This window comes from Myxocyprinus asiaticus, chromosome 31 (genome assembly GCF_019703515.2).
Source record: "Myxocyprinus asiaticus isolate MX2 ecotype Aquarium Trade chromosome 31, UBuf_Myxa_2, whole genome shotgun sequence".
NCBI classification, from domain to species: Eukaryota; Metazoa; Chordata; class Actinopteri; order Cypriniformes; family Catostomidae; genus Myxocyprinus; species Myxocyprinus asiaticus.
In genome coordinates this window covers 13374709-13398792 of record NC_059374.1, presented here as the reverse complement: position 1 = coordinate 13398792, position 24084 = coordinate 13374709, and the positions used below count along the sequence as shown (strand labels likewise).

Here is a 24084-nt window from a genome sequence, read left to right as displayed (position 1 = left end):
TAATCCAACCAATAAATGTACTCCCGAACCCATACCTTTCCAAAATCTTAAAAAGATAATCCCATTCTACCATATCAAACGCCTTTTCGGCGTCAAGTGAGATGGCAGCAACAGGAGATTGATCATTCGCTACTGACCACATGATATTGATGAGACACCTATTATTATCAGAAGAGCTATGGCCTCGAATAAACCCCACCTGATCTATATGTATAAGTGATGTCATACCTTTACTTAATCAATTGGCCAGAATTTTGGACAAAATTTTTACATCTAACTGGATCAGGGAAATTAGGCGGTAACTTTTACACTCACTTGGATCTTTGTCGTTATTGAGAATCAGACTGATCCGGGCTTGCGTCATGGTTGGAGGAAGCTTTCCGTTCTTTAATGATTCCGTATAAATTTCTAACAAAAGTGAAGCATAAGATTTGAAAAACTCAGAGGAAAAGCCGTCAGGCACTGGAGACTTGCCTGTAAGTAAGGCCTTAATTACCTCATCAAGCTCCTCCAAGGTTATCTCAGAATCAAGAGAATTTTTTTGCTCAGTCGTCAGTTTAGGGAGATCTAATGGTTCCACAAAGTTCCTAATATCTTCATCAGTAGACGAAGACGTGGAACTATAGAGATCAAAATAGAATTCTTTAAAAGCATTATTAATATCAATGGCTGAGGTAAATATTTCACCACCAGCAGATTTCACTGAGGGAATGGTAGAAAAAGACTCTCTCTGCTTTATATATCTAGCCAAAAGTTTTCCTGCTTTGTCCCCCGACTCAAAGTATGCCCTAAATAACCAAAACTCCACTTTCCGTGACAAAATAGTATTATATCAATATTTCAATCGGGTCAATTCTCTGAGGCCATCAGATGACATACAGCACTTCAGCTCTGCCTCGGCACTTTTAATATTTCCTTCCAACTCCACAAGTTCTTGTGCTTTGGATTTTTTGGTGAATGAGGCGTACTGTATGATCCGACCCCTAAGAACCACCTTAAGTGCCTCCCAAGCCACGCCCACAGAGGATACTGAGGACCAGTTGGTCTCCATATAAACATTGATTTCAGTCTTTAACATTTGTTGGAAATCAGGATTTTGCAAAAGGGACACATTTAGGCGCCAACTATATGATTTCTTTTTCTTTTTCTCTGTATATGACAACACCTCTAAACTCACCAGGGCATGATCTGAGACTAAGATATTTCCAATTGAGCAATCAACAACAGATGAAATGAGGGATTTGGATATAAAAAAAAAATCTATTCTAGAATAAATCTTATGGACTGATGAAGAAAATGTATAGTCCCTACCAGATGGGTTCAAAAGTCTCCAAATATCTGTAAGACCAAGATTTTTACACATCCTGTGAAGCGTCATGTTGCTCTAGGGGGTTTACACACTTTTGCTTCACTGTGATCAAGGACTGAGTCCATCAAAAGATTGAAGTCTCCTCCCAATATTATATCATGAGGGGTGCCAGCAGCTTGCAACATCCCATCAAGATCTATAAAAAATCCCTGATCATCAGCGTTAGGTGTGTAAATATTAGCCAAAATCAACCTTTGCCCTTGAATTTCAACTAAAACAATAATGACTCACCCTAATTTATCTTTAGTCTGTTTGAGACATTTGAATTATAGATGTTTATTAATCAATATAATGACTCCCTTGCTCTTACTTGAGCCACCACTAAAAAAAAAATTCCACCCCATATCTTCCCAATTTTTTCAGCTTCCTACGGGGAGAGATGTGTTTCTTGAAGAAACACTATATCATATTTCTTACGTTTAAGAAAAGTAATAACCTTCCTTCTTTTTATGGGGTGCCCCAACCCATTTACATTCCATGTGGAGAGAGATAGTACACTCATATTAACATTTGACATTTTGATATAGTTGAAAAAATAAATTGTGTGTCAAAAATAAAATTATATAGACCACATTCCCCATTAGTGAAACAATCAATTCCTGAACTTCCCTCACAAACAATACAAACAGAAAAAAGAAAACCGTGTGCATTAACCCCGCACACGACAGCGCCAACCGGCGACAATCCCTCTAAACTCAAAAGGTCCATGAACGCCCACGAGCCCCCACGACAACTTTGCCATCGGATTGCTAAATTTTGCCTCACAAATTTGTGAGGCAAAATTACATAAAGTATTTTTTAAAATAAACCCCAGCAAATAAGAAAAACAAAGGATGTGTAGATTCATCCACAGAACTGTCTCAAAGGTGTGATCTTCCACAAAACAAATTCCAGCTGATATAAAACCGTTCTGATTCCTCGGACAGACAAACGGATGTTCAGTGAGCCAGCTGTTATGAGTTCAGCGGATGACATAATCATTCCAATGCCCCGTAAAAATACTCAAAACAAACTCCAGCCAGCAGGAGGAATAATCACGAAGACGAACAGATTAATCCACAGCTGTTCCAAAGGAGTGTTATTCAATAGAACAAGCTCCAGCCGCTAGGCGGAACCAATACAAAAAGAAACAAAACCGGCATCCCGGTTCCCCGGATGGTCGAGTCAATTCACTCGGAAGCTGCATAAACGTATATACCATGACTTACACAATCCGTCAACTTTATAAAAGACATCCTTTGTGTGAGCATGTAGTTATTTTGCGGTCATCCATAGTGTCCACTCTCAAACTGGCCAGGAACTTCAATGCAAAAGTAATTTTTCATCAATGCAAAAGTTTCTTTAAGGAAAAGTGTTATTCAGAAAACAGGCTCCAGCCGCTTGGCGGAGCCAACTCAGTTTACTCACCCATTGATTCAATAAAAGACATTGCCTAATTGGGACATGTAAATACTTTGCGACCGACCTTCGTTTCTATTCTCAGTTTGGCTGGAAACATCAGAGCAAAAGTTATCTTTCGCTGATGTAAGAGTTTCTTACATTCCTTGAACCGATCGCGTTTCTCTCTTGTCGAACTCGCAAAGTCCGGGAACAAGAAAATATCATGGTTCTTCCAAGAAAGCTTCCCTTTGCTCCTCGCCTGGTGCAACGCAAGATCTTTATCGGATGATCTCAGAAATCTGGCCAGAGTCAATCGGGGCCTGTCTCCCTCAGTAAATCTGTGAGCTGGGACTCTGTGAGCTCGCTCGATTTCCAGCTTGTGGCCTGTTATGTCGAGCAGACTCAGGAAAAGGAAATCCAACAATTTGAAAATTATTCCTTTGGCTTCTATTCTCAAGATCTTCAAGCTTTTCAAGGAGATGTTCCAAATCAACTTTGGTCACGGGCGGATTAGCGGTTAATTCCCTCTCTGAAGATTCCAGAAAATCGATTTGTCTCTCAACATCAGTCACTCTTGTAACTATCTCAGAGAATTTTATTTCCATCGCCATAATCGATCGATGTATTACAGCAAGATCCTCCAAGTCAGCAAGAACCTTCGTCAACATCACCGACATGTTGGACAACTGACACTGGATCTCCTCTCCCGCCGCGCCATCCAAATCGAGTCCCCGGTCTGTAGGCCTGTCAGGGCTTTCATCCTGAACACGTAAGTGTCTTTTAATGTCTCCAGAGCCCGAGTATTTTGACTTCTTTGCCATGTTTTGCCTCAAAAAGCAAATGTGTAACTGGGTGTATCAAATTTCACCAGATTATAACATGAAAATAATAAAAAATTTAGCAAAGTGTGCAGAGCTCATCACTCACACATCTGCTTCTTGCATGGCATCACGTGACCTGGTACTCACGGGCCATTTTTGAGATTCAGGGGACTGCATACCAGTTCAGAGTCCTGGCCTTCGGCTTTCTGCACATTCACAAAATGTGTTGATGCAGTGCTTAATCTGCTGAGGCTAAGCGACATCCCGGTTTTTAATTACCTCAAGGACTAGTTGCTTTTAGCGCAGTCAAAGGAGTAAGTGTACAAGCACAGGGACCTGTTGCTCACACATTTGTAGTGTTTGGTCCTCAAAGTCAATTAGGCTAAGAGTGTGTTGGTGCTTCAAGCCAAGAAGAGCCTTGCCACTGAAACAAGTTCAGCGAGCCTTGAGGATGATGGCTACTGCCACCCCATTGGGCTTGTTGCGTATGAGTTACTTCAGTGCTATGTCAACTCGAGAGTGCCTTTTCATTCATGGCGATACAGTCACATATTGTAGTGACCCGGCACTATCTAGCTGTGCGAGCTATTTAGAAAACGCTTGCATTTTATCAGAAGGCTGTTGCGCTCAGCCAGATGTCCAGACACAAAGTTGTCATGACAGAGGCGTACAAAACTGGCTGGGGAGTCCTGTGCTATGGTCGTCTGGCCTTTGGCACCTGGACAGGTGCGTGATTGCCATGGCAGTTAAATCGCTTGGAATTGCTTGCAGTCTTCCTAGCTCTCAGGGCTTTTGGGTCAGTCATGCAGGGCTTTCACATACTGATCCGGACAGCAACACTCTAGCTGTGGCGTACATGAACCGCCAAGGGGGAGTGCAGTTGCTCCAAAGACTCGGAATCTTTTCTATTGCAAAAATAATCTCCTGTCAGTATTTGTGATGCAAGTCTCTGGTCATCTGAACTGTGGTGCAGATTTCCTCTCAAGGTAATCACCCAGGAGGAGTAGAGATACACCCTCAGACTGTTCTGAGGATTTGGGAAATATTCGAGGAAGCAGAGGTGGACCTGTTTTCCTCCCCAGAGACCATGCACTGTCGCCTCTGATACTCCATGACTCAGGCTCCACTGGGCTTGAACTAACTCACAAATGAACAGAGAATATGCTTTCTCCAAGTGTTGTGCAAATTTCGTGAAGATGGGGAAACCGTGCTGTAGGTTGCGCCAGACTGACCCAACTGCCCTTGGTTCCCAGAGCTGGTAAAGCTGATGGAACCCCCTGTTGTCTCTCTCTGAAGGCCGCACTGTTACACGCTTTGGTTTCAGTCAAACAGGTTGGGAATCTTCAGGTCCTGTCAGACCATGATTCTTCGGACCCGGTTTGTCAAAAGCCGTTCATAAGCCTAGGGAGGGTAATGTGCCCAAGGTTCTGTCCACTCCTTAAGAGCGCAGATGCTTTCTCTCCTCTGTTTGTATCGGACGAGGTGTAGAGACTGCACATGCTCTGCCCTGTGAAGGCGTTACATTTCAGGCTGACAGATCAGATCTTTGTCTGCTTTGGAGGCCGTTCAAAAGCTTTGGCCATCTCAAAGCAAAGAATTTCTCACAGGGTTGCCCACATTATTGAGCTTGCTTATAATTTGCAAGGTGTGCAGTGTCCCATGTGTGTTAAGGCTGAATCTACCAGAAGCATGGTGTTCTCCTAGGCTTTGGCGAAGGGTGTATCCTTGGAGGACATCTGACTGGCTGCAGGCCTTCCCAGATCCTTGCTGCAAAGGAGAGTTGATTTCTCAGTGTTCACTGCCCTGATGGCTAGTGTCATTGTGTACTGGCTGTTGGTCTCATGACCATGCCATTTCTTGGCTCTTCAAAGTGTGAAGAGCAAAGTTTTAGTGTTCTACTACTCTGTTGGCTAGTGGCATTACTTTATGTCGGTCAGTGACCATTTTGAACTATTTTCCCCACTGTGGTGTGGATGGTATCTCTGTACAGTGTTTCAATACCCCGTGTTATTGAGTTTCTTTTTTTCCTTCCTATTGTTCAGTATGGAAAGGAGACTCTTTAACTGCCATTTCAACTTCCATAATGGTTAGTAGTTATTAGTTTAACTACATTTCACAGTGTGTGATACCAATATTTTTGTTTGGTGACTGGTAATGTGAGGAATATTTCACATATGTCACCACATGAAGTTTTGGGGGGATAAAACTTTTATACATTTTCTGTTCTGGTATAGATTGTTAGAAAATGTGCAAGTCACGACTAGCATTTTCTTTAGTGTGTTCTTTTGTATGTCTTTGAAATAAAATAAAATTGAAACCATGTGGTTTTGCAATTCCTAATAAAGTTACCAACCAACTGGAAAATAAACCAGTTTTTATGCGCATTTGCCACTTGACAAATGTTAATTTTGGTCCCTAGCTGTAGGGTTGCAGTATTTCTTGATAATGTGTCCGTAATAATGTGATATATATATAATTCTGAGAATTCATATTATAATTGCTCTCAGTAATGCCTTAAATGAAGCATAAACCAAGCATGAATACTGTAGAAAACAATGTTATCTCAATGCAGATTAATTCTGAGTAAAACTGGAATATTCTGGCTCCCTTTTGAACAACTGTCATCTGGATATCTTGCCTGTCCGATGCGAGTGTCTCTTATAGTATCTCTCTCTCATATTCAGTTCCCAAATTGGCTGAGGGTCTGGGCCACTAAAAATAGTGGGGCAGGGTGACATTGATAATTTCTCATAATGACACGTTACAGAGCCGTACTTTCTTCTGGAAACCAGCAGCTAAATCATTCACAGTCATCTGTCTCTGACAGTGAGCTCACTTTTGCCCCAAGAGTGTCATATGGGTTTCTTTTGGATAAAAACTTTTGCACTTCAGGAGTTGGGAGTTTGAATAATTTGAAGGGTTTGAGTTTTGTGGGAAAAAGATATTCAGTGCATGGATCCTTTGAAAATATTCTTCTGAAATTTCACTGTTGCAAGCATAAGCTGATCTGGGCAACCAAACCAAAGCTTTAATATCAAAACTAAAAAATGAATGCATTTGTATTATATAACCAACTATCAAACTGAGTGGGGTTTATCTTAAAGAAATATAGCAATTTCTGAATATATATACAGTATATACATACACACACACACACAAACACATACAGTTTAAGTCAGAAGTTTACATACACCTTAGCCAAATACTTTTAAATTCAGTTTTTCACAAGTCCTGACATTTAATTGTAGAAAACATTGTCTGTTTTAGGTCATTTAGGATCACTACTTTATTTTAAGAATGTGAAATGTCAGGATAATAGTAGAGAGAATTATTTATTTCATCACATTCCCAGTGGGTCAGAAGTTTACATATACTTTGTATTTGGTAGCATTGCCTTTAAATTGTTTAACTTGGGTCAAACATTTTGGGTAGCCTTCCACAAGCTTCTCACAATAATTTGCTGGAATTTTGGCCCATTCCTCCAGACAGGACTGGTGTAAATGAGTCAGGTTTGTAGGCCTCCTTGTTCATACATGCTTTTTCAGTTCTGCCCACAAATTATCTATCGAAGTGAGGTCAGGGCTTTGTGATGGCCACTCCAATACCTTGACTTTGTTATCCTTCAGCCATTTTTCTACAACTTTGCAGATATGCTTGGGGTCATTGTCCAATTGGAAGACCCATTTGCGACCAAGCTTTAACTTCCTGGCTGATATCTTGAGATGTTGCTTCAGTATATCCACATAGATTTCTTTCCTCATGATGCCATATATTTTGTGAAGTGCACCAGTCCCTCCTACAGCAAAGCACCCCCACAACATGTTGCTGCCACCCCAATGCTTCACGGTTGGGATGGTGTTCTTCGGCTTGCAAGCCTCACCCTATTCCCTCCAAACATAACGATGGTCATTGTGGCCAAAAAGTTAAATTTTTGTTTCATCAGACCAGAGGAAACATAGGGTCAAAAAGATCTTTGTCCCCAGGTGCAGTTGCAAACTGTAGGGAGCATTGGCTTCTTCCTATCGATATAGGACTCATTTTACTGTGGATTTAGATACTTGTCTACCTGTTTCCTCCACCATTTTCACAAGGTCCTTTGCTGTTGCTCTGGGATTGAGCTGCACTTTTCGCACCAAACTACGTTCATCTCTTGGAGACAGAATATGACTCCTTTCTGAGCGGTATGATGGCTGCATGGTCCCATATTATTGTTTGTACAGATGAATGTGGTACCTTCAGGCATTTGAAAATTGCTCCCAAGGATGAACCAGATTGTGGAGGTCCACAATTTTTGTTTCTGCGGTCTTGTCTGATTTCTTTTGATTTTTCCATGATGTCAAGCAAAGAGGCACTGAGTTTGAAGGTAGGCCTTAAAATACATCCACATGTACACCTCCAATTGACTCCAATTAGCCAGTTAGCCTATCAGAAGCTATTTGGCTAATTGCCTAAAGGCTTGACATCATTTTCTGGAATTTTCCAAGCTGCTTAAAGGCACAGTTAACTTAGTGAATTAAGTTAACTGACCTACTGGAATTGTGATATAGTTAATTAAAAGTGAAACAATCTGTCTTTAAACAATTGTTGGAAAAATGACTTGTCATGCACAAAGAAGATGTCCTATATGACTTGCCAAAACTATAGTTTGCTAATATGAAATCTATGGAATTGTTAGAAATGACTTCATCCTAAGTGTATGTAAGCTTCTGACTTCAACTGTGCATATATATATATATATATATATATATATATATATTAGCAATTAACTAGCATAACTAGAGTTGCAATTGCCCTCGACCTCACAGCTATTTTTTATAATCACATTTATTTTTCAACAGGACTGTTATAGATGGGAACCACCAGTGTTTTCAGAACTGTGCGCTAAAGATCAGGCATGCATAGTCTGAAGTCAAGAGCATTTGTGATTAAAAAGAGCTCAAATCTCAAGCAGTCCCATTTGGGCTTAACCTTGAATTTCTCCATCTTTCTCTGCTGTAGGCTTATGTCAGCGCCAAGCATGAGGAAGACAAGGTGATCATCTTCGAGAGGGGTAATGTCCTCTTCATCTTCAACTTCCACCCCACCAAAAGCTACAGCAGCTATAGAGTTGCTGTGGGGCCGGCAGGGAAGTATCCTTCACCTCTGTAGCACTCTTCACATTGTAATAATGAGCATTCTTGCATTATACAGGGTTAGTGCTTTAGAGCTGATGTATTCTTTTTTTAATGTTAAAATTCTTTCTTGTATCCCAGTTTAATATGCAGTTAACTACTGAATAAGTAAGCCATTAATAGGTTGATTTCTATGGCAGCAAATCAATGGCAATAATCTGCGTGCATTAGTGACACTCGTGCATGCGATAGATTAAAGCCACGTGAGGAAAAAGGAAGAACCCGTGCGCATTTTAAACCCTCGCACGCACGAAATCTCCTGCGCATGCAATAAAAGCTCTCGCATGCAAAGAAACCTCTGCCGCTCGAGCAAAATCATTCTTCAAACTTTGCTCGCATGAACACCTTTTAATTTTGTCGTGGGGCGGGATCACCTTTTAATAATATTCAGTCGTGGGGCGGGATCTTGTTGTTTTGTCTTTAACCTCAATATCACTGGTTATTTCTTTTTCCCGGAAATCAGTTGTGATTGGCTCCTTTTATTACGAAGAACCATAACAAATTCACCTTCGTGAGACATGACTTCATCGAGGGACCCTCTGCATGTGAGTAATTATTTCTTTACTTGTTGCTAATTTTTTTTAATGTATTTTTTTTCTTTACATTTAACAGAGCTGATTTCATACTATATAATGTTTATCTTTGCCAGACACTTTAAAAATCAGTAAGTTTATTACAGTTTACTAGCTAGCTGTTGCATTCTTGTGATGTTAGGTAGAACTACATAGAACAATTTATCTTTTATAAATTGTATTACTCCAGTAATAAGACTCCAGTAATAAGTGGCAAATCGAGCAAGATGGCTGATCAATAGGGGAGGTACATGCAGAGAACATAGGCTGCTGGTTATTCAACATTTTAGTTTAACATTTTTTGTTTTGTATGGTCATCTGCTTGATCCTGTCATAAAACACCTTGTTACATGTACTGTAGTATCTTGGCTCATGTTTGTCCTTGTATACTGTATTTCAGGACATGTCATTGAATTAAATATTGCACTTCTGTATTACATTGGAATGTCATAATTATCATTGACCACAGTAATATTGTTTTATTGCTTTATGTGTAGTATAAGGCCACAAGGGCTTCAGTTTTTTAAATAGTTTTTAGTTGTTTCTACAGATGAAGGGCAGGTTCAGTGACAGCCGGTCAAGAGATATAGGTAATAGAAAGACAATATGCCCCTGGTGCAGTAAACTACAGCTATTAATTACAATTTAGGCACAATTTAGGCCTAAATGCATAGCTGTGGGTGACGTGTAGATAGAAACCCATGTACAAGGGATGGAAAGCATAATAAAACACAATCAACCACTCATATTGACAAAAAAAAAATGCTTTCTCTAAAATTGTTATATTGCATGCTTATTTATATGTACACTAATTTACTTTATCTAAATTGACATACAATATGCAAACTAAAGACAGTCACCTTATAACAACTTTGAAATCAGTGGTTTAAAGTCACCAATGTAGACATAGACACGTTGCAACCTCCTGTTACTAAGGCTATGATTTATTTTCCTGGGCTCACAACCTTTCAGTTAATTATAAAATGTCTTACAACTGCAATGTCAAAAGTCAGATTGTATAACGTATTATATATAAATAAACAGCAGTTCTTAATGTTCTATAGTAACATCACAGGAATGCAACAATTAGCTAGTCAACTTCCTGTTTTTACCGTGTCTGGCAAAGATACACAGTACTTACATACATTATACAACATTAAATCAGCCCTGTTATTATATGAAGAATTAGCAGCAATTAAATTAATAATGACACACATGCAGAGGGTCCCTTGATGAAGCCTTGTCTCTCACGAAGAACAGGTGAGTTTGTTATGGTTCTTTGAAATAAAAGGGAGCCAATCACAACTAACTTCCTGGAAGAGGGAACGGCCAATTATATTTGAGGTTACACACAAAACAGAGCCCGCCCCACGACTGACAAAATTAAAAGGTGTTCAAATCATTCTTCAAACTTTGCTTGCACGGCAGATGTTTCTTTGCGCACAAGGGTTTAAAATGAGTGCGCGGGTTGTTCCCATTTCCTCGCACGGCAATGAACTACTGCACGCAAGCGTCAATAATGCGCGCAAGGGTTTAAAACTTAAAACTTGGATTATTGCCATTGATTTGCCACAATATATTTCACCTGAAAGTGCAACACTGATTGAATATTACTTGCTTTCTCAATAATCCCCTTTAATTTTATGCTGCAAATGTTTGAGTGCGAATATCTTAATCAATATCACGGTAATCATTTTGAGGCTGTTATTGCCACACTAATCTGGACTCGAGCTCTTTACATTTTTTTGGTCGTTGTTAGTAGATCATATAGTAGGTCCAAAAGCACGGGTCCGTTTCTTTACTGAATTCAATTAAAATGTTGGACACTGGATTTGGAGACTCGTGTTTTTTGTACGATTGTGTACAGCAGATTTTCATTTAACCTATCTGTCACTATCTGTGCTGGTTTGATGCTTCAAAAAGCGTTTTTCAGGAGGAGAGTGGGGGAGAAACCAGCTTTTAGATGTAAACAGCTGAGAAGCATCTGAAATAGCTGTCATTATTACTGTGAGAGGAAAACACGCAGGTGAATTTGCCTAGCATTGCAGTGTGTGTTTGTGTGTCAGTGAGGCAAGCGTGTTCGACCGATGGGACTTAAAGCAGAGCATCCAATTAGAGCAGAAGACAGATGAAAGTACAACTACCTGTCAGAAGAGGTAAACACATCCAACCCAACAAGTCCAGAGTGCTTTTTCATTACACTCCAGCCATTGCACATATGCGCCAACTCAGACACATATCTATGTATGTATGTCTATATACATTGGCCCCAAAAAGTCTCCATTCACCTTAATTATGTGAAAAGAGCAGCCGTGACATTCTTCAAAAATAACCCTTTGTATTCCATAGATCAGTCTTGGGTGATCTGTTCACAAGTGGTCAGGCAGATCACCTTTTAAATCTGGTGTCTCAAATGCGTCTCCTGTGAACACTTGTGTTCGGAATTCAAGGAGAGGGTCTCTGATTTCCTAAATGCATAAATTACTTACTACGTCAGTGTCTCAATGTATGGTAAAAAAAAAAAAAGCACACACAAAAAAAGTTATAAAAAATGCCACTAAATATCAAAACACTGTTGCTTTTGAAGATACTTCCGAATTGTAATTTCACTGCAAAAGTGAACTTTGGATTGGAATGCTCATTTGTTATTTTAGTCCAGCAATATATTAACTGAGCTTCGGATGTGCTGGTTTCACATGATATGTGCCATTGCATGTTTACTTGACAAGTAAAACAGATGATTATTTGTTAAAAAACACTGTCTTATGATGCCTAAACACTTTTACTGTAGTGCATGACTTGAAAGGCGATATGTTTTAACAAGTCCAAATGCTTGTTCAAATGCAATTAAACTGTGTGGTAGCTCAACTGAGCTTTGCATGCAAGTTTCGGCTTAGCATGCAAATCGAGACGTGAGCCGAAAGTATCATAGAAGAACCACAAAATGACGTGGTTGCTTCAGCAGTTGCATTTTTTGTCACATTTGCTTTTTCTGACACTATCAGTTAGGTTTAGGGTAGGGAGGTAGGTAGGTTTTGTTGATTTAAAACTTAATAGGGCATTAACATTCTAAACCTTCTGTGTTTGGGAGAACATTTAAGTGCAGTTTTATGCATGTAACTGCATGCTGAAGACCTTTTTAACACCTATTCATAATACATTGCAACCAACTGCTAGCAGCTGTCAAATATCCCCACCTACTGTTTGAGCCGAACTCTACATGAGTGGTGTCAAACACACAGTGGAGGAGTCCAATCTGACCCATGTGGCAGCATTCAGCACTTGCTGTTTCATGCTTTTCATCTGAAAATGGATCTGTGAATGGCACGTTCACAGGGCAGCCTAGTTAATTTTGCCCACTCATGGCAATTATAAAAACATGGATGATGGATAGATACATGGAACATTTTTAGAGGATTTGGTTTCCAAATCTTCACTGAAATATTGTTAGATATGATGCAATAATAGAGATTTTGACTGAGAAGCAGACCTGTAAGTAAAATCTAATTATTCGTGGGGGGGGGGGCATTTTACAGGCTACTGTATACTATGCTTGTTATGATTTCTATGCTAATATTTCCCCCACATGGGGAAAATTGTATTGCTTATTTTTGCTTATTTTGGTGATGTAAGTGGCTTATTTTTGGGCTTGTTTTTCCAGACCAGTACGCTTGTTTCTCTTGTGGGATCTGGCAACACTGCAACTGGTATATCTCCCACCCTTAGCAAAGAGTACTGTCATTTGAAAAAAAAAAAATATATATATTTTATTTCGTTCTAACTATTTAGAATTTAACTTTCTACTATTTGAAAAGGAGACTGTTGAGAAAAAAAGAAACAAAATGAAAAACATTTCGTTTTTAGATCCTGAGTACAGTGACTAGTGACCTCAAGTGATAAAATCGCAGGCAGTGTGAACAGGGTTTAAGGGTTTCTGTCTGTTTACACAGAAAACACTAGTAGACATTTTTGCTACTAGTGTTTAGTGTTTTTACTAGTGTTAGACTTAGTTGCAAACCTCACATTTTTGTAAACAAGTGCAAACCGAAACTTGACCACATCTGTAAGTCAAACAAAAAACTTAAGGGATCAGAAAGTGATCACAAATTTAGATTTCTGACATTTTAAGGCATTAAAAAGTCTCTCCTATGTCCTTTCAGTGGGACGAGCAGCAGTTTTGTCTTTTAGACTTTTCCTCTACCTTCAAAAAACGAAGACAAAGTTTCCCCTGAGATAAGCTCTCTACCACAAACACGAGCTATTAAAATTCTGTCGACATCAGCATTTGACAGGAGCTCAAACCTTCCATGCATTTTTTTTTCCCTCCAATCTTTCGTTCTCTTTGTCTCTCAATGGGCGCGTTCCATTCAGATGGTTGGAGTATTGTGAATCCCAGTTGGGTATCATCATGAAAGCTCTTCCTGTCAGACCTGATGTGTCTTTGATACGCCGTGTGCCAACAGGCGTCTGCGATTGTGTCAGGTCATCATTCTCCCCATTATCTGTCAGGGGCATTTACCTGGACGCCATTCTAAATAATTCAACCATATCAGCATTCCTCCTTGAATATATAACAGGCATGTCCTCGGGCAAAACTGCCATATGTTTCACAACAGAAAGACTTGCTCGATGACTTTATAGAAAAAAAGCTTTATGTATCTGAGAAATGATGGAAAGGAAAAAAAAAACATATAGACAAGGCTCAGGAGGAACACAGAGGAGATGGTATGAGTATGATATTTGTTATTGGTTGTGTGCGAGTCATGTGAGTACATGGTCATGAGTTATGTATACTGTTTACAGTGGCCCCAAAAATTTTAAGCCACTCTTAAAATATATGTCTTTGCGTTTGATAGCAAATATATCAGGTTATGTATTTATTTTAAAGAAAGATAGCACAAGCATACTATTCAAGCAAAAAATTCAAAAAAAGGTTTTCTTTTTATCAAAATTAAGTATTTGGACACTTAAAAATCCATCTTGACACCAGACTCTGGTATTTGTCTGCACGTCACATGATTTGATTTTTTGTATCCAATGCAATGACATTCAAATATTTTTAACCCTTGTGTAGTTTATTTGTGCTAACACCTTTTATGTTCCCGGTCAAAAAAAAAATATTATTTAAAAAAATATATATAATTATGTAATAAATTAATAACCACTTGCTTGATCTAAACATAATTGATCATTTTAAAGCTTAAAATCTGGACTTTACAATGCCTATAGCTTATCCTACCCATTCTTAAATAATGCTTTTTAATTTGCTGACAAATTAGAACTGTTTTGTTCTCATAGTTTCAATTTATCACAACAATTATATTCAGAGTTGGTAAAAACAATGAAAAAAGATGAGATAGCCATGTGTTATATATCGTTGGAAAGGTCTCAATTAGTAAAATGCAATGAGCAAATCTATTTCACTCGGAGGCAAAACTGCAGTGAATTTTATTAAATTTCCACTGATGAGCCAAAATATTATGACCACTCACAGGTGAAGTGAATAACATTGATCATCTCCTAACAAGGCCACATGTCAAGGTCTGGGTAGATTAGATGGTAGCAAACAATCTGTTCTTATGGTCAACATGTTGAAAGCAGGAGAAATGGGCAGGAGTAAAGACCTGAATGACTTTGACAAGGGCCAAATTGTTATGGCATCTCTGAAATGGCAAGGCTTGTGGGGTGCACCCGGTCAGCAGTGTTGAGTACCTACCGACATTGGTCCGAGGAGGGACAAACCACAAACCGGCAACAGGGTGTTGGGTGCCCAAGGCTCATCGATGCACGAGGGCAACGAGGCAATCCCATCTGGTCCGAACCGGCAGAGGGTCTACTGTGGCACAAGTCACAGAAAATGTTTATGATGGTTACACAAGGAATGTGACACAACACACAGTGCATCACACTCTGCTGCGGATGGGGCTGTGAAGCTGCAAACCGGTCAGAGTGCCCATGATGACCCCATCCACCGTCAGATGTGCCTACAATCACCGTCGAATGTGCGAGCATTGGAACTGGACCTTGGAGCAGTGGAAGATGGTCGCCTGGTCCGATGAGTCCCATTTTCTTTAACATCACGTGGACGGCCTTGTACATGTGCGCCGTTTACCTGGGGAAGTGATGGCACCAGGGTGCACTGTGGGAAGACGACAAGCTTGTGGAGTGTGATGCTCTGGGCAATGTTCTGCTGGGAAACCCTGGGTCCGGCCATTCATGTGGACATCAATTTGACATGTGCTACCTACCTAAACATCATTGCAGACCAGGTACACCCCTTCATGGCAATGGTATTATTTGATTGCAGTGGCCTCTTTCAGCAAGATAAAGCACCCTGGCACACTGCACACATTGTTTGGGAATGGTTTGAGGAACATGATGAAGAGTTCAAGGTGTTGCCCTGGCCTCCAAATTTCCCAGATCTCAATCCGACTGAGCATCTGTGGGATGTGCTGGACCAGCAAATTTGATTCATGGCAGCTCCACCTTGCAACTTACAGGACTTGAAGGATCTGCTGCTAATGTTTTAGCGCCAGATACAACAAGGCACCTTCAGTGGTCTTGTAGAGTCCATGCCTCGGCAAGTCGGCGCTGTTTTGGCGGCACTCAGAGGACCAACAGCATATTAGGTAGGAGGTCATAATGTTTGGTGTATAATAATATTAGTGTATAATATACAGGATTGTGTTCTTGTCATGTTTTTCCTTATTACTTGCTGAAACATACATATAACATAGAAAGTGACATATCGTAACTTACAGCAGACTATCCTGATTCAAATGAGCCCAAACACAACATAATATCATAAGCAGATCTTGAAATATTTCTGAGGACTTTGTGTGTGCAAACACACATCCACATATGTGCTCATCTAAAGGATTGGTATACTCCTCAACACTTAATATTTCTGTATTTTGTAGTCTAATCCATTCATTTCTAATGGCCAGTCAGTCGGGAACACCGAACACAGGTGTAACAAAGTGAAATAAAAACAATAACATTTTATGAAAATGATCTAAAAAAAAAAATGGTGTGTTCAGATGCCCTTTGTGAACAAAGTCATGGAATTTTATCCTAACTGGATGAAATAAACTACAGTTTTCTGAAGAAATATAAAAGTTCAGTTTTGACAGGAGCACAATATAAGGGTTAAGTATGATTTAAGTACCCAGTTACTATTTGGGGCCACTCAATATATAAGGCTACTATATAAAAATACAGAAATATTTTTAACAATACAGAAAGAGAAAATTAATTTGCAGGCCGATCTACGAATAAACCATTAACAGGACCTGGATAAAACTAAAATGCTAGTTTGAGACATCTGCAAAGGAAATCGTTATTTGTTAGTTACATTTGCTCAGAGTTTGGTACAAACAAGGATTCAAGATGCTGCCGAGTTGATACACTGTACAAGAGGCTTCGTTTTAAAATTGTGTTCTGGTTTGAACCCTTCCTAATATCAAATACCACCGCCATTCAGCCGCAAGACCTGTGTGCCCCTTAGAGAGAGGCTCAATATTGCGACCCTCGTACAGTCGTGATCATCTACACATTTTCTTCAGGTCATCAATGCCTGACTGTCTTTAGACCTCTTGTCCTCAACTTTTCTTCATATGAACAAATTGTCTTTGATCCTAGAAACTCCCTTTGTTCAGCAAGTCTTCGCTGATTACAGTGTTGTGCCGCCAGCGCTGCCTAGCCTGCGAGACAAGCATCTGTAAGCGCTAACAAAAGCATAATTGTTAAAAGCTTCGAACTGCCAATTTGAGCTGGAGAGCCACTGCTGTTACACGGGCATGCTTGCCAGGGAACATTGAATTAACCATTCTGGGTCTTGCGTATTTGCTTTCGCACTTGTCTGCACACACAATAATGCTTTTAGGAGGGAATTCTCTAAACAGTTGCAGCACATTTGCGCACAATATTTCAGCGCAAAAACCTGTCTTATTCACTAAACAGCTGCAATCCAGTTTAACTAGGTGCTAAATGTGCTTATAGTGCTGCGCCTTAAAAGTGCTGTTAGCTATTTTTTTTTATAGAATGCACTAGACTGCGTAAACAGCAAACAAATATGTTACCACAGGCCACTGACTCATTCTTTGATCAGCCAATCAGAAGACTTTGTGCTTTCTGCCTGTCAGTCAATTTGCATGTTCTCATAGTGTAGACGTTGAAGCGGTTCATTCATGTATAATGGTGTGCTATTTTGCCATTTCGCCATTTTGCAACCAAGAGAAGATGCAGTGCTGCTCTAATGTTTGGTGTTGGTCTCAATGCTGTCTTTTGAGGGCGGTGTTTTGGAAAGATAACGGCTCAGTTGAAGTTCCAGAATGGCTAAAATCGCTTACAGCACCTATAAAGGTGCACTCAGTAACTTTTGCGTTGTGTCATCTTGAACCTAGAGTGACACCTAGCGGCATGGATGCAGCATAATTCCAAATCGGTAGTTTTATGTTACAGATGCCATTGTAGAAATTCACTATACACAGTCAGCCATGATTAATTTAATCCATGAGTGAAAGTGTCCAATATTAAGGAGGTTACTGTGATTAAGCGAGTAGTATTTGGCTGGTCATGTGATTCTAACATGGCAGCCCCCATGTAGAATAAAACAGCTTTTATAAGGTTACTGATATGACTGGAGTCTTCCTCTCATGTGATTGCTAATGATTTTATACCTATGTTTCAAAATTACTATTAATTTCTTTAGGAGTAAAACGTTTTTTAACGAGGAAAAAAATTACTGAGGGTTTAAGTCATTGTCATTCTTTTCCATGCAAACACGCCACATTTCTATGTAAATTAGGCACATTATAGATTGTGTTTTATTCTCCAAATGGTCAGAGTGGTAGAGCGATGCTGTACAATCCCAGTAAAGAATTCAATTTTGCGTAAGTCTGTTGCGTCTTCCGCAACCTAGCACTCAGAAGCAACGCACACGTTTGATAATTGGGCCGGCTTTTGTTGATTATGCGCCGTTGCCTGATTTGCATAATCCCTTTAGTGAATCACCCGCAATTAACAGCGCAGACAGCATGTGCAGATAAACGGCATTTTCATTGAATGCAATTCAAAAGGAAAACACAGAAGTTCAGGAATTGTGACGTTTTTGTTGCCGCATTTGTGCTGTTGCATGATTTGCATAATTCCTTTAGTTCTTCAGCACAGACAGTGCATGCAGATAAATGGCTCTTTCAACAGGCGCGATTCAGAAGTGATGCACAAGTTCAGGAATTGTGCCATTTTCATCGGTGCATTTGCGCTGTTACCTGATTTGCAGAATTTCTTCAGTGAATAAAGCCGCAACAACAGTGCAGATAACACATGCAGATAAATGCCACTTTTAGTGAATGCAATTCAAAAGCAAAACACAAAAGTTTGGGAATTGCAAAGTTTTTCTTGGCGGGTTTGTTAATTGCATGATTTGCATAATTCCTTTAGTTCTCCAGCGCAGACAATGCGTGCAGATAAATGATGCTTTCAAAAGGCGCAGTTCAGAAGTGATGCCAAAGTTCAGGAATTGTGCTATTTTTATCGGTGTATTTGTGCATTTGTTAAATTTCTTCTGTGAATCGGGCTCAAAAACAGTGCAGACAGCATGTGCAGATAAATGGCACTTTCAGTGAGTGCAATTCAAAAGCAAAACACAAAAGTTTGGGAATTGTGACGTTTTTGTTGGCACTGTTGCAAGATTCTTGAGTGAAACACAAGTTTGGGAACTGCAACATTTTTGTTGGCACATTTGTGCTGTTGCCTGATTTGTATATTTCCTCTTGTGAATTGGGCGCAAAAGTGCACAGTGCATGCATATAAATGGCGCTTTCAACAGGCACAATTCAGAAGTGACACAATTTCAAGAATTGTGCCATTTTTATCGGTGCATTTGCACTATTACCTGATATACATAATTGCTTCAGTGAATCGGGCGCAACAACAGTGCAGACAGCATATGCAGATAAACAGCACTCTTAGTGAAAGCAATTCAAAAGCAGAACACAAACGTTTGGGTATTGCAACGTTTTTGTTGGCGCATTTGTTAATTTCTTTAGTGAATCAGATGCAAAAACTGAGCAGACAACATGTGCAGATAAACAACGTTTTCAGCAGGAACAAGTTTAGAGATTGTGCCATTTTTGTTGCCATGTTTGCACTGTTGCATGGTTCGCATAATTCATTTATTAAATTGGGTGCTAAAATAGCACAGACAGCACGTGCAGATAAGTGCCTCTTTCACAGGACACAATTCAGAAGCGGCGCACAAGTCCATTTTTGTTGCAATGTTTGCACTGTTGCCCGATTTGCATAATTCCTTTTTGAGAAATGGTTGCAAAAGGTGTTTAGACAGTGCGTGCAGATAAACGACATTTTCAGCAAGAACAATTCAGAAGCGACACACAGGTTTGGGTATTGTGCCTTTTTTTTTTTTTTTTCGTATTTGCACTGTTGTCTGATTTGCAGAATTCCTTTAGTGAATCAGGTGCATAAACAGCCCAGAGAGTGCAAGCAAAGAAGTAGTGCTTTCAGCGGAGGTAATTCAGAAGTGACACACAGGTTTTATAATTGTACCGTTTTTGTAGGTGCCTAAAGGAATTCATAATTCCTTTAGTGAATCAGGTGCTAAAACTGTGCTGACAGCTCACACAAATAAACAACGCTTTCAGTGGCCACAGTTAGTTCTTCTCGAATTCCCGCTTTGTATTTTTGGCACACCCTCATACACACTGTGTTCTGTGCTGCCTGTCTATATACTTTGGTCCTGGTTGACATTCATGCTCATCTAATGGGAATGGGTGGTATTGATCAATGCATGGATGTTTGAGGTTGACTTCCTCTTTGCCTTCTGTATGCGTTTTCTCTCTCTCTCTCTCCTCTTCACTCCCAGTAGAGGTCTTTTTATGGATCTCAGACATGGCGTCGGTGTGAATCCACAGGGCAATTCTGCAATACAGCACTTCCTGCATACTTTACATCTCTCATCTGGTGCTCTTCTGCATCAAATGTTGGCATCGATAATAACATTATCAGTTTCTGAAAGGCTTGGAAATGCAGACAGACCTATGTTTTGGCTCCTCATTAGACATTAGCGATAAAGTTATGAGCCTGTCACATAACTCAAGTCAAGGCTTCAACCAGGGTCAGAAATTAACCAGGACTTGGGGCAAAAATGCCCTAGATATTTAAAATGTTAGGTTTTAGACATTATGGTGACCATTTAAATGTATTCATTCAATTGAAGTATTTGACATACATGTTAGAAAAATATGCCCTACTTAAGGAAAAAATGCAGCTGAAAATCATATTTAAGTTGTATAATATGATGATGATAATTCTCTGAATGTCTTCAAATGGTTTCAGCATTGTGTCGTACAATTTTATGTATGTAGATATACACACAGGATCAGTCTCTCTTCCATATTATTTTGATTTACATAATGATACGTCATGCTAATTGTCCAGTCATCGTTGGCTGCGCTTTGAAATGCCGAAAGTGTCAGTGGCAAAACATTGTTTGAACTTTTAACATTGCTTTACATTGCTTGACCTACACAAAGCTGCACCAGGAGTAATGCTGTAGCGTTTACATGCTAATGCTAATGACTCAGTTTTGAACTGAATCACATAATACATTTAGTTTAGTTAAATGCTACTGACATTTTGCCCAAACATAAACTAAGTTTTAATCTAAAGGTGAATCTCAGGTCACAAGGAGAATGTTTGGCCATCTAGCTAGCACTCTAATTTGTCGAAAGAAAACACACCAAAGATTGGTTAGCTTGAGTGGCCATCAGAAGATTAGGAGACAATATATTATTTGTGTCTTTGTTTTCTTTAGTTGATAGCATTTTGACAAAGGGATGCTTTTCACTAAAGAAAACATCATTTCACTAGCGCCTAAACAATCTTTCTAAACAATTTTACTACACTGATATCTATATTTCAGTCATATTTAGAAGTAAGAATATATTCAATCAGCTTATAGTTTATTTATTGCTATAGCCAATGTGCCCTAAATTTACCAATTTACCAGGGTTTAACTATTTTATTTAGCATTTTCAGCCATAGGGTAGCAATTGCTATAATTTTGCAGCTGGAATGCAAAATTAACAAAATGGGCTTGTTTGGCACTAATATGCCTAACACTAAACACAAGGTGTTTTTGGCTGTTTTCTGCACTTGAGGAAAGCTTAAGCACACACTTTACTTTTTTATTTCTATACAGACAGTAAACAATTTAAATGAAGCAGCCATTAATTCAAAAATACCACATCTGATCATTGTGTTTTTCGTACTCTCCTCCCAATAACATATCAATATATATGAATAGATAATAGAAATATCCATAACAAAGGGAGTTTGTTCTATCAGTGAGAGAATCCAATTCAAATAGAAGTTCGGGGTAGTAGGGTTGGGGGGGGCATCTATCGCATTCATGAAGAGCAACACTTCTTTTTAATCATCACTATCAAAGCTGGCAAGCTGGCAGTAAAAGCCAAGTGTGCTCCAGCTCTGGGGCAGAGTACGAGAGCGTTTGAGGATAAGACGAAGACCCACTGCTAGCCCATGGGGATAGGAGATGATTATTCAAGCAGCCCATTAGATGCCTGTCTGCATGTTTGTTACATCTCACAACTGTTTAAACCCCTGAGGAGTGGAGGTAAACAGAGATAAAGTGAGAAATATGTGTGTATATACAGTATACAGTGCATTCATAAAGTATTCAGACCCCTTCATTTTTTTTTTCACATTTTTTGTGTTGCAGCCTTATGCTAGAATGATTTAAATTCTATATTTTTTCACATCAATCTACACTCCATACCCCATAATGACAAAGCAAAAGCCAGATTTTTGATAACTTTGCAAATTTATTAAAAAGAAAATGTTTTTAAATATCACACTGACATAAGTATTCAGACCCTTTGCTATGACCTTGAAATTTAGCTCAGGTGCATCCCATTTCTCTGGATCATCTTTGAGATGTTTCTACACTTTTATTGGAGTCAACCTGTGGCAAATTCGATTGATTGGACATGATTTGGAAAGGCACACACCTGTCTATGTAAAGTCTCACAGCTGAAAATGCATATCAGTGCAAAAACCAAGCCATAAGGTCAAAGGAACTGCCTGCAGAGTTCAGAGACAGGATTGTGTCAAGGCACAGATATGGGGAAGACTACAAAAAAATGTTTAGCTCCATTGAAGGTTCCCAAAAGCACAGTGGCCTCCATAATTCTTAAATGGAAAAAGTTTGGCACAAACAGGACTCTTCCTAGAGCTGGCCCCCCGGCCAAACTGAGCAATCGGGGGAGACAGGCCTTGGTAAGAGAGGTGACCAAGTGACCATCGGGTTAATGGTCACTTTGGTTGAGCTCCAGAGATCATGTGTGGAGATGGGAGAAACTTGCAGGAGGACAACCATCACTGCAGCACTCCACCGATCTGGGCTGTATGGCAGACTGGCCAGATGGAAGCCTCTCCTCAGTGCAAGACACATAAAAAAGCACCTAAAGACTCTCAAACTGTGAGAAACATCTCTGGTCTGATGAAACGAAGATTGAACTGTTTGGTCTCAATTCCAAGTGTCATGTCTGGAGGAAACCAGGCACCGCTCATCACCTGCGCAATACCATCCCAACGGTAAAGCATGGTGGTGGTAGCGTCATGCTGTGTTTTTTTTTTTTTTTTTTTCAGCGGCAGGGACTGGGGGACTGGTCAGGGTTGAAGGAAAGCTGAATGCAGCAAAATATAGAGATATCCTTAATGAAAACCTGGTCCAGAGTGCTCAGGACCTCAGACTGGACCTAAGGTTCACCTTCCAACAGGACAATGACCCTAGCACAGCCAAGACAATGCAAGAGTGGCTTAGAGACAACTCTGTGTCCTCGAGTGGTCAAGCCAGAGCCCAGACTTGAACCCAATTGAACATCTCTGGAGAGACCTGAAAATGGCTGTCCACCGATGGTCCTCATCCAACCTGACAGAGCTTGAGAGGATCTGCACAGAAGAATGGCTGAAAATCCCCAAATCCTGATGTGCAAAGCTTGTCTCATCATACCCAAAAAGTCTTGAGGCTGTAATCGCTGCCAAAGGTGCTTCAACTAAGTACTGAGTTAAGGGTCTGAATACTTATGTGATATTTCATTTTTATTTTTTTATTTTGGCGAAGTTATCAAAAATCTGGTTTTTGCTTTGTATATATATATATATATATATATATATATATATATATATATATATACACACACACAGAGAGAGAGAGGAGAACGAGAGAGAGACTAGGGACTACAGTGTCTCAGTCTTGTACCCAGGAATACAGTTGTTTACTTACACATAGAATGTGAAAACTGCATCACTGATGCCCAGCACACCACATGACTAAGCAAACTGCTTTATATTTAGTTTTACATACATATATATATATATATATATATATATGTATATACATACATACACAGTATATTTGGCATAATATAAATACAAAAAATAATTGGCATTAGTTGAATAGTATTTCAAATATATATATATAAAGACTGTTAATAACCGTTTTGAAGAAAAAGCTGCTTTATTCTACATATACTGCTGACCGCTTATTCATAAGAGTCATTCAAATTACCAGCTGAATATTATTCACTAAATATCTCACTTGACCTTTTTTATTCACTTGCAGAAGAAAATAATCATGGCTCACTGTGAATAGCACATCAAATCTTAGATTTGATTTGATTTGAAAGTGAATAATGACTGAAATTTTGGTCTGTTCATCATACATC

General features: G+C 39.5%; 1 protein-coding gene across 1 annotated transcript in view; it reads left to right on the top strand.

Annotated features, from left to right (window-relative positions):
• LOC127421889 (1,4-alpha-glucan-branching enzyme-like) overlaps positions 1–24084 on the top strand; it is a 280638-nt gene that overhangs the window by 210054 nt on the left and 46500 nt on the right. Inside the window, exon 14 of the mRNA XM_051665092.1 lies at positions 8569–8699. Within this exon, the coding sequence (XP_051521052.1) occupies positions 8569–8699 (131 nt within the window). The remainder of the gene's footprint in view (positions 1–8568; positions 8700–24084) is intronic.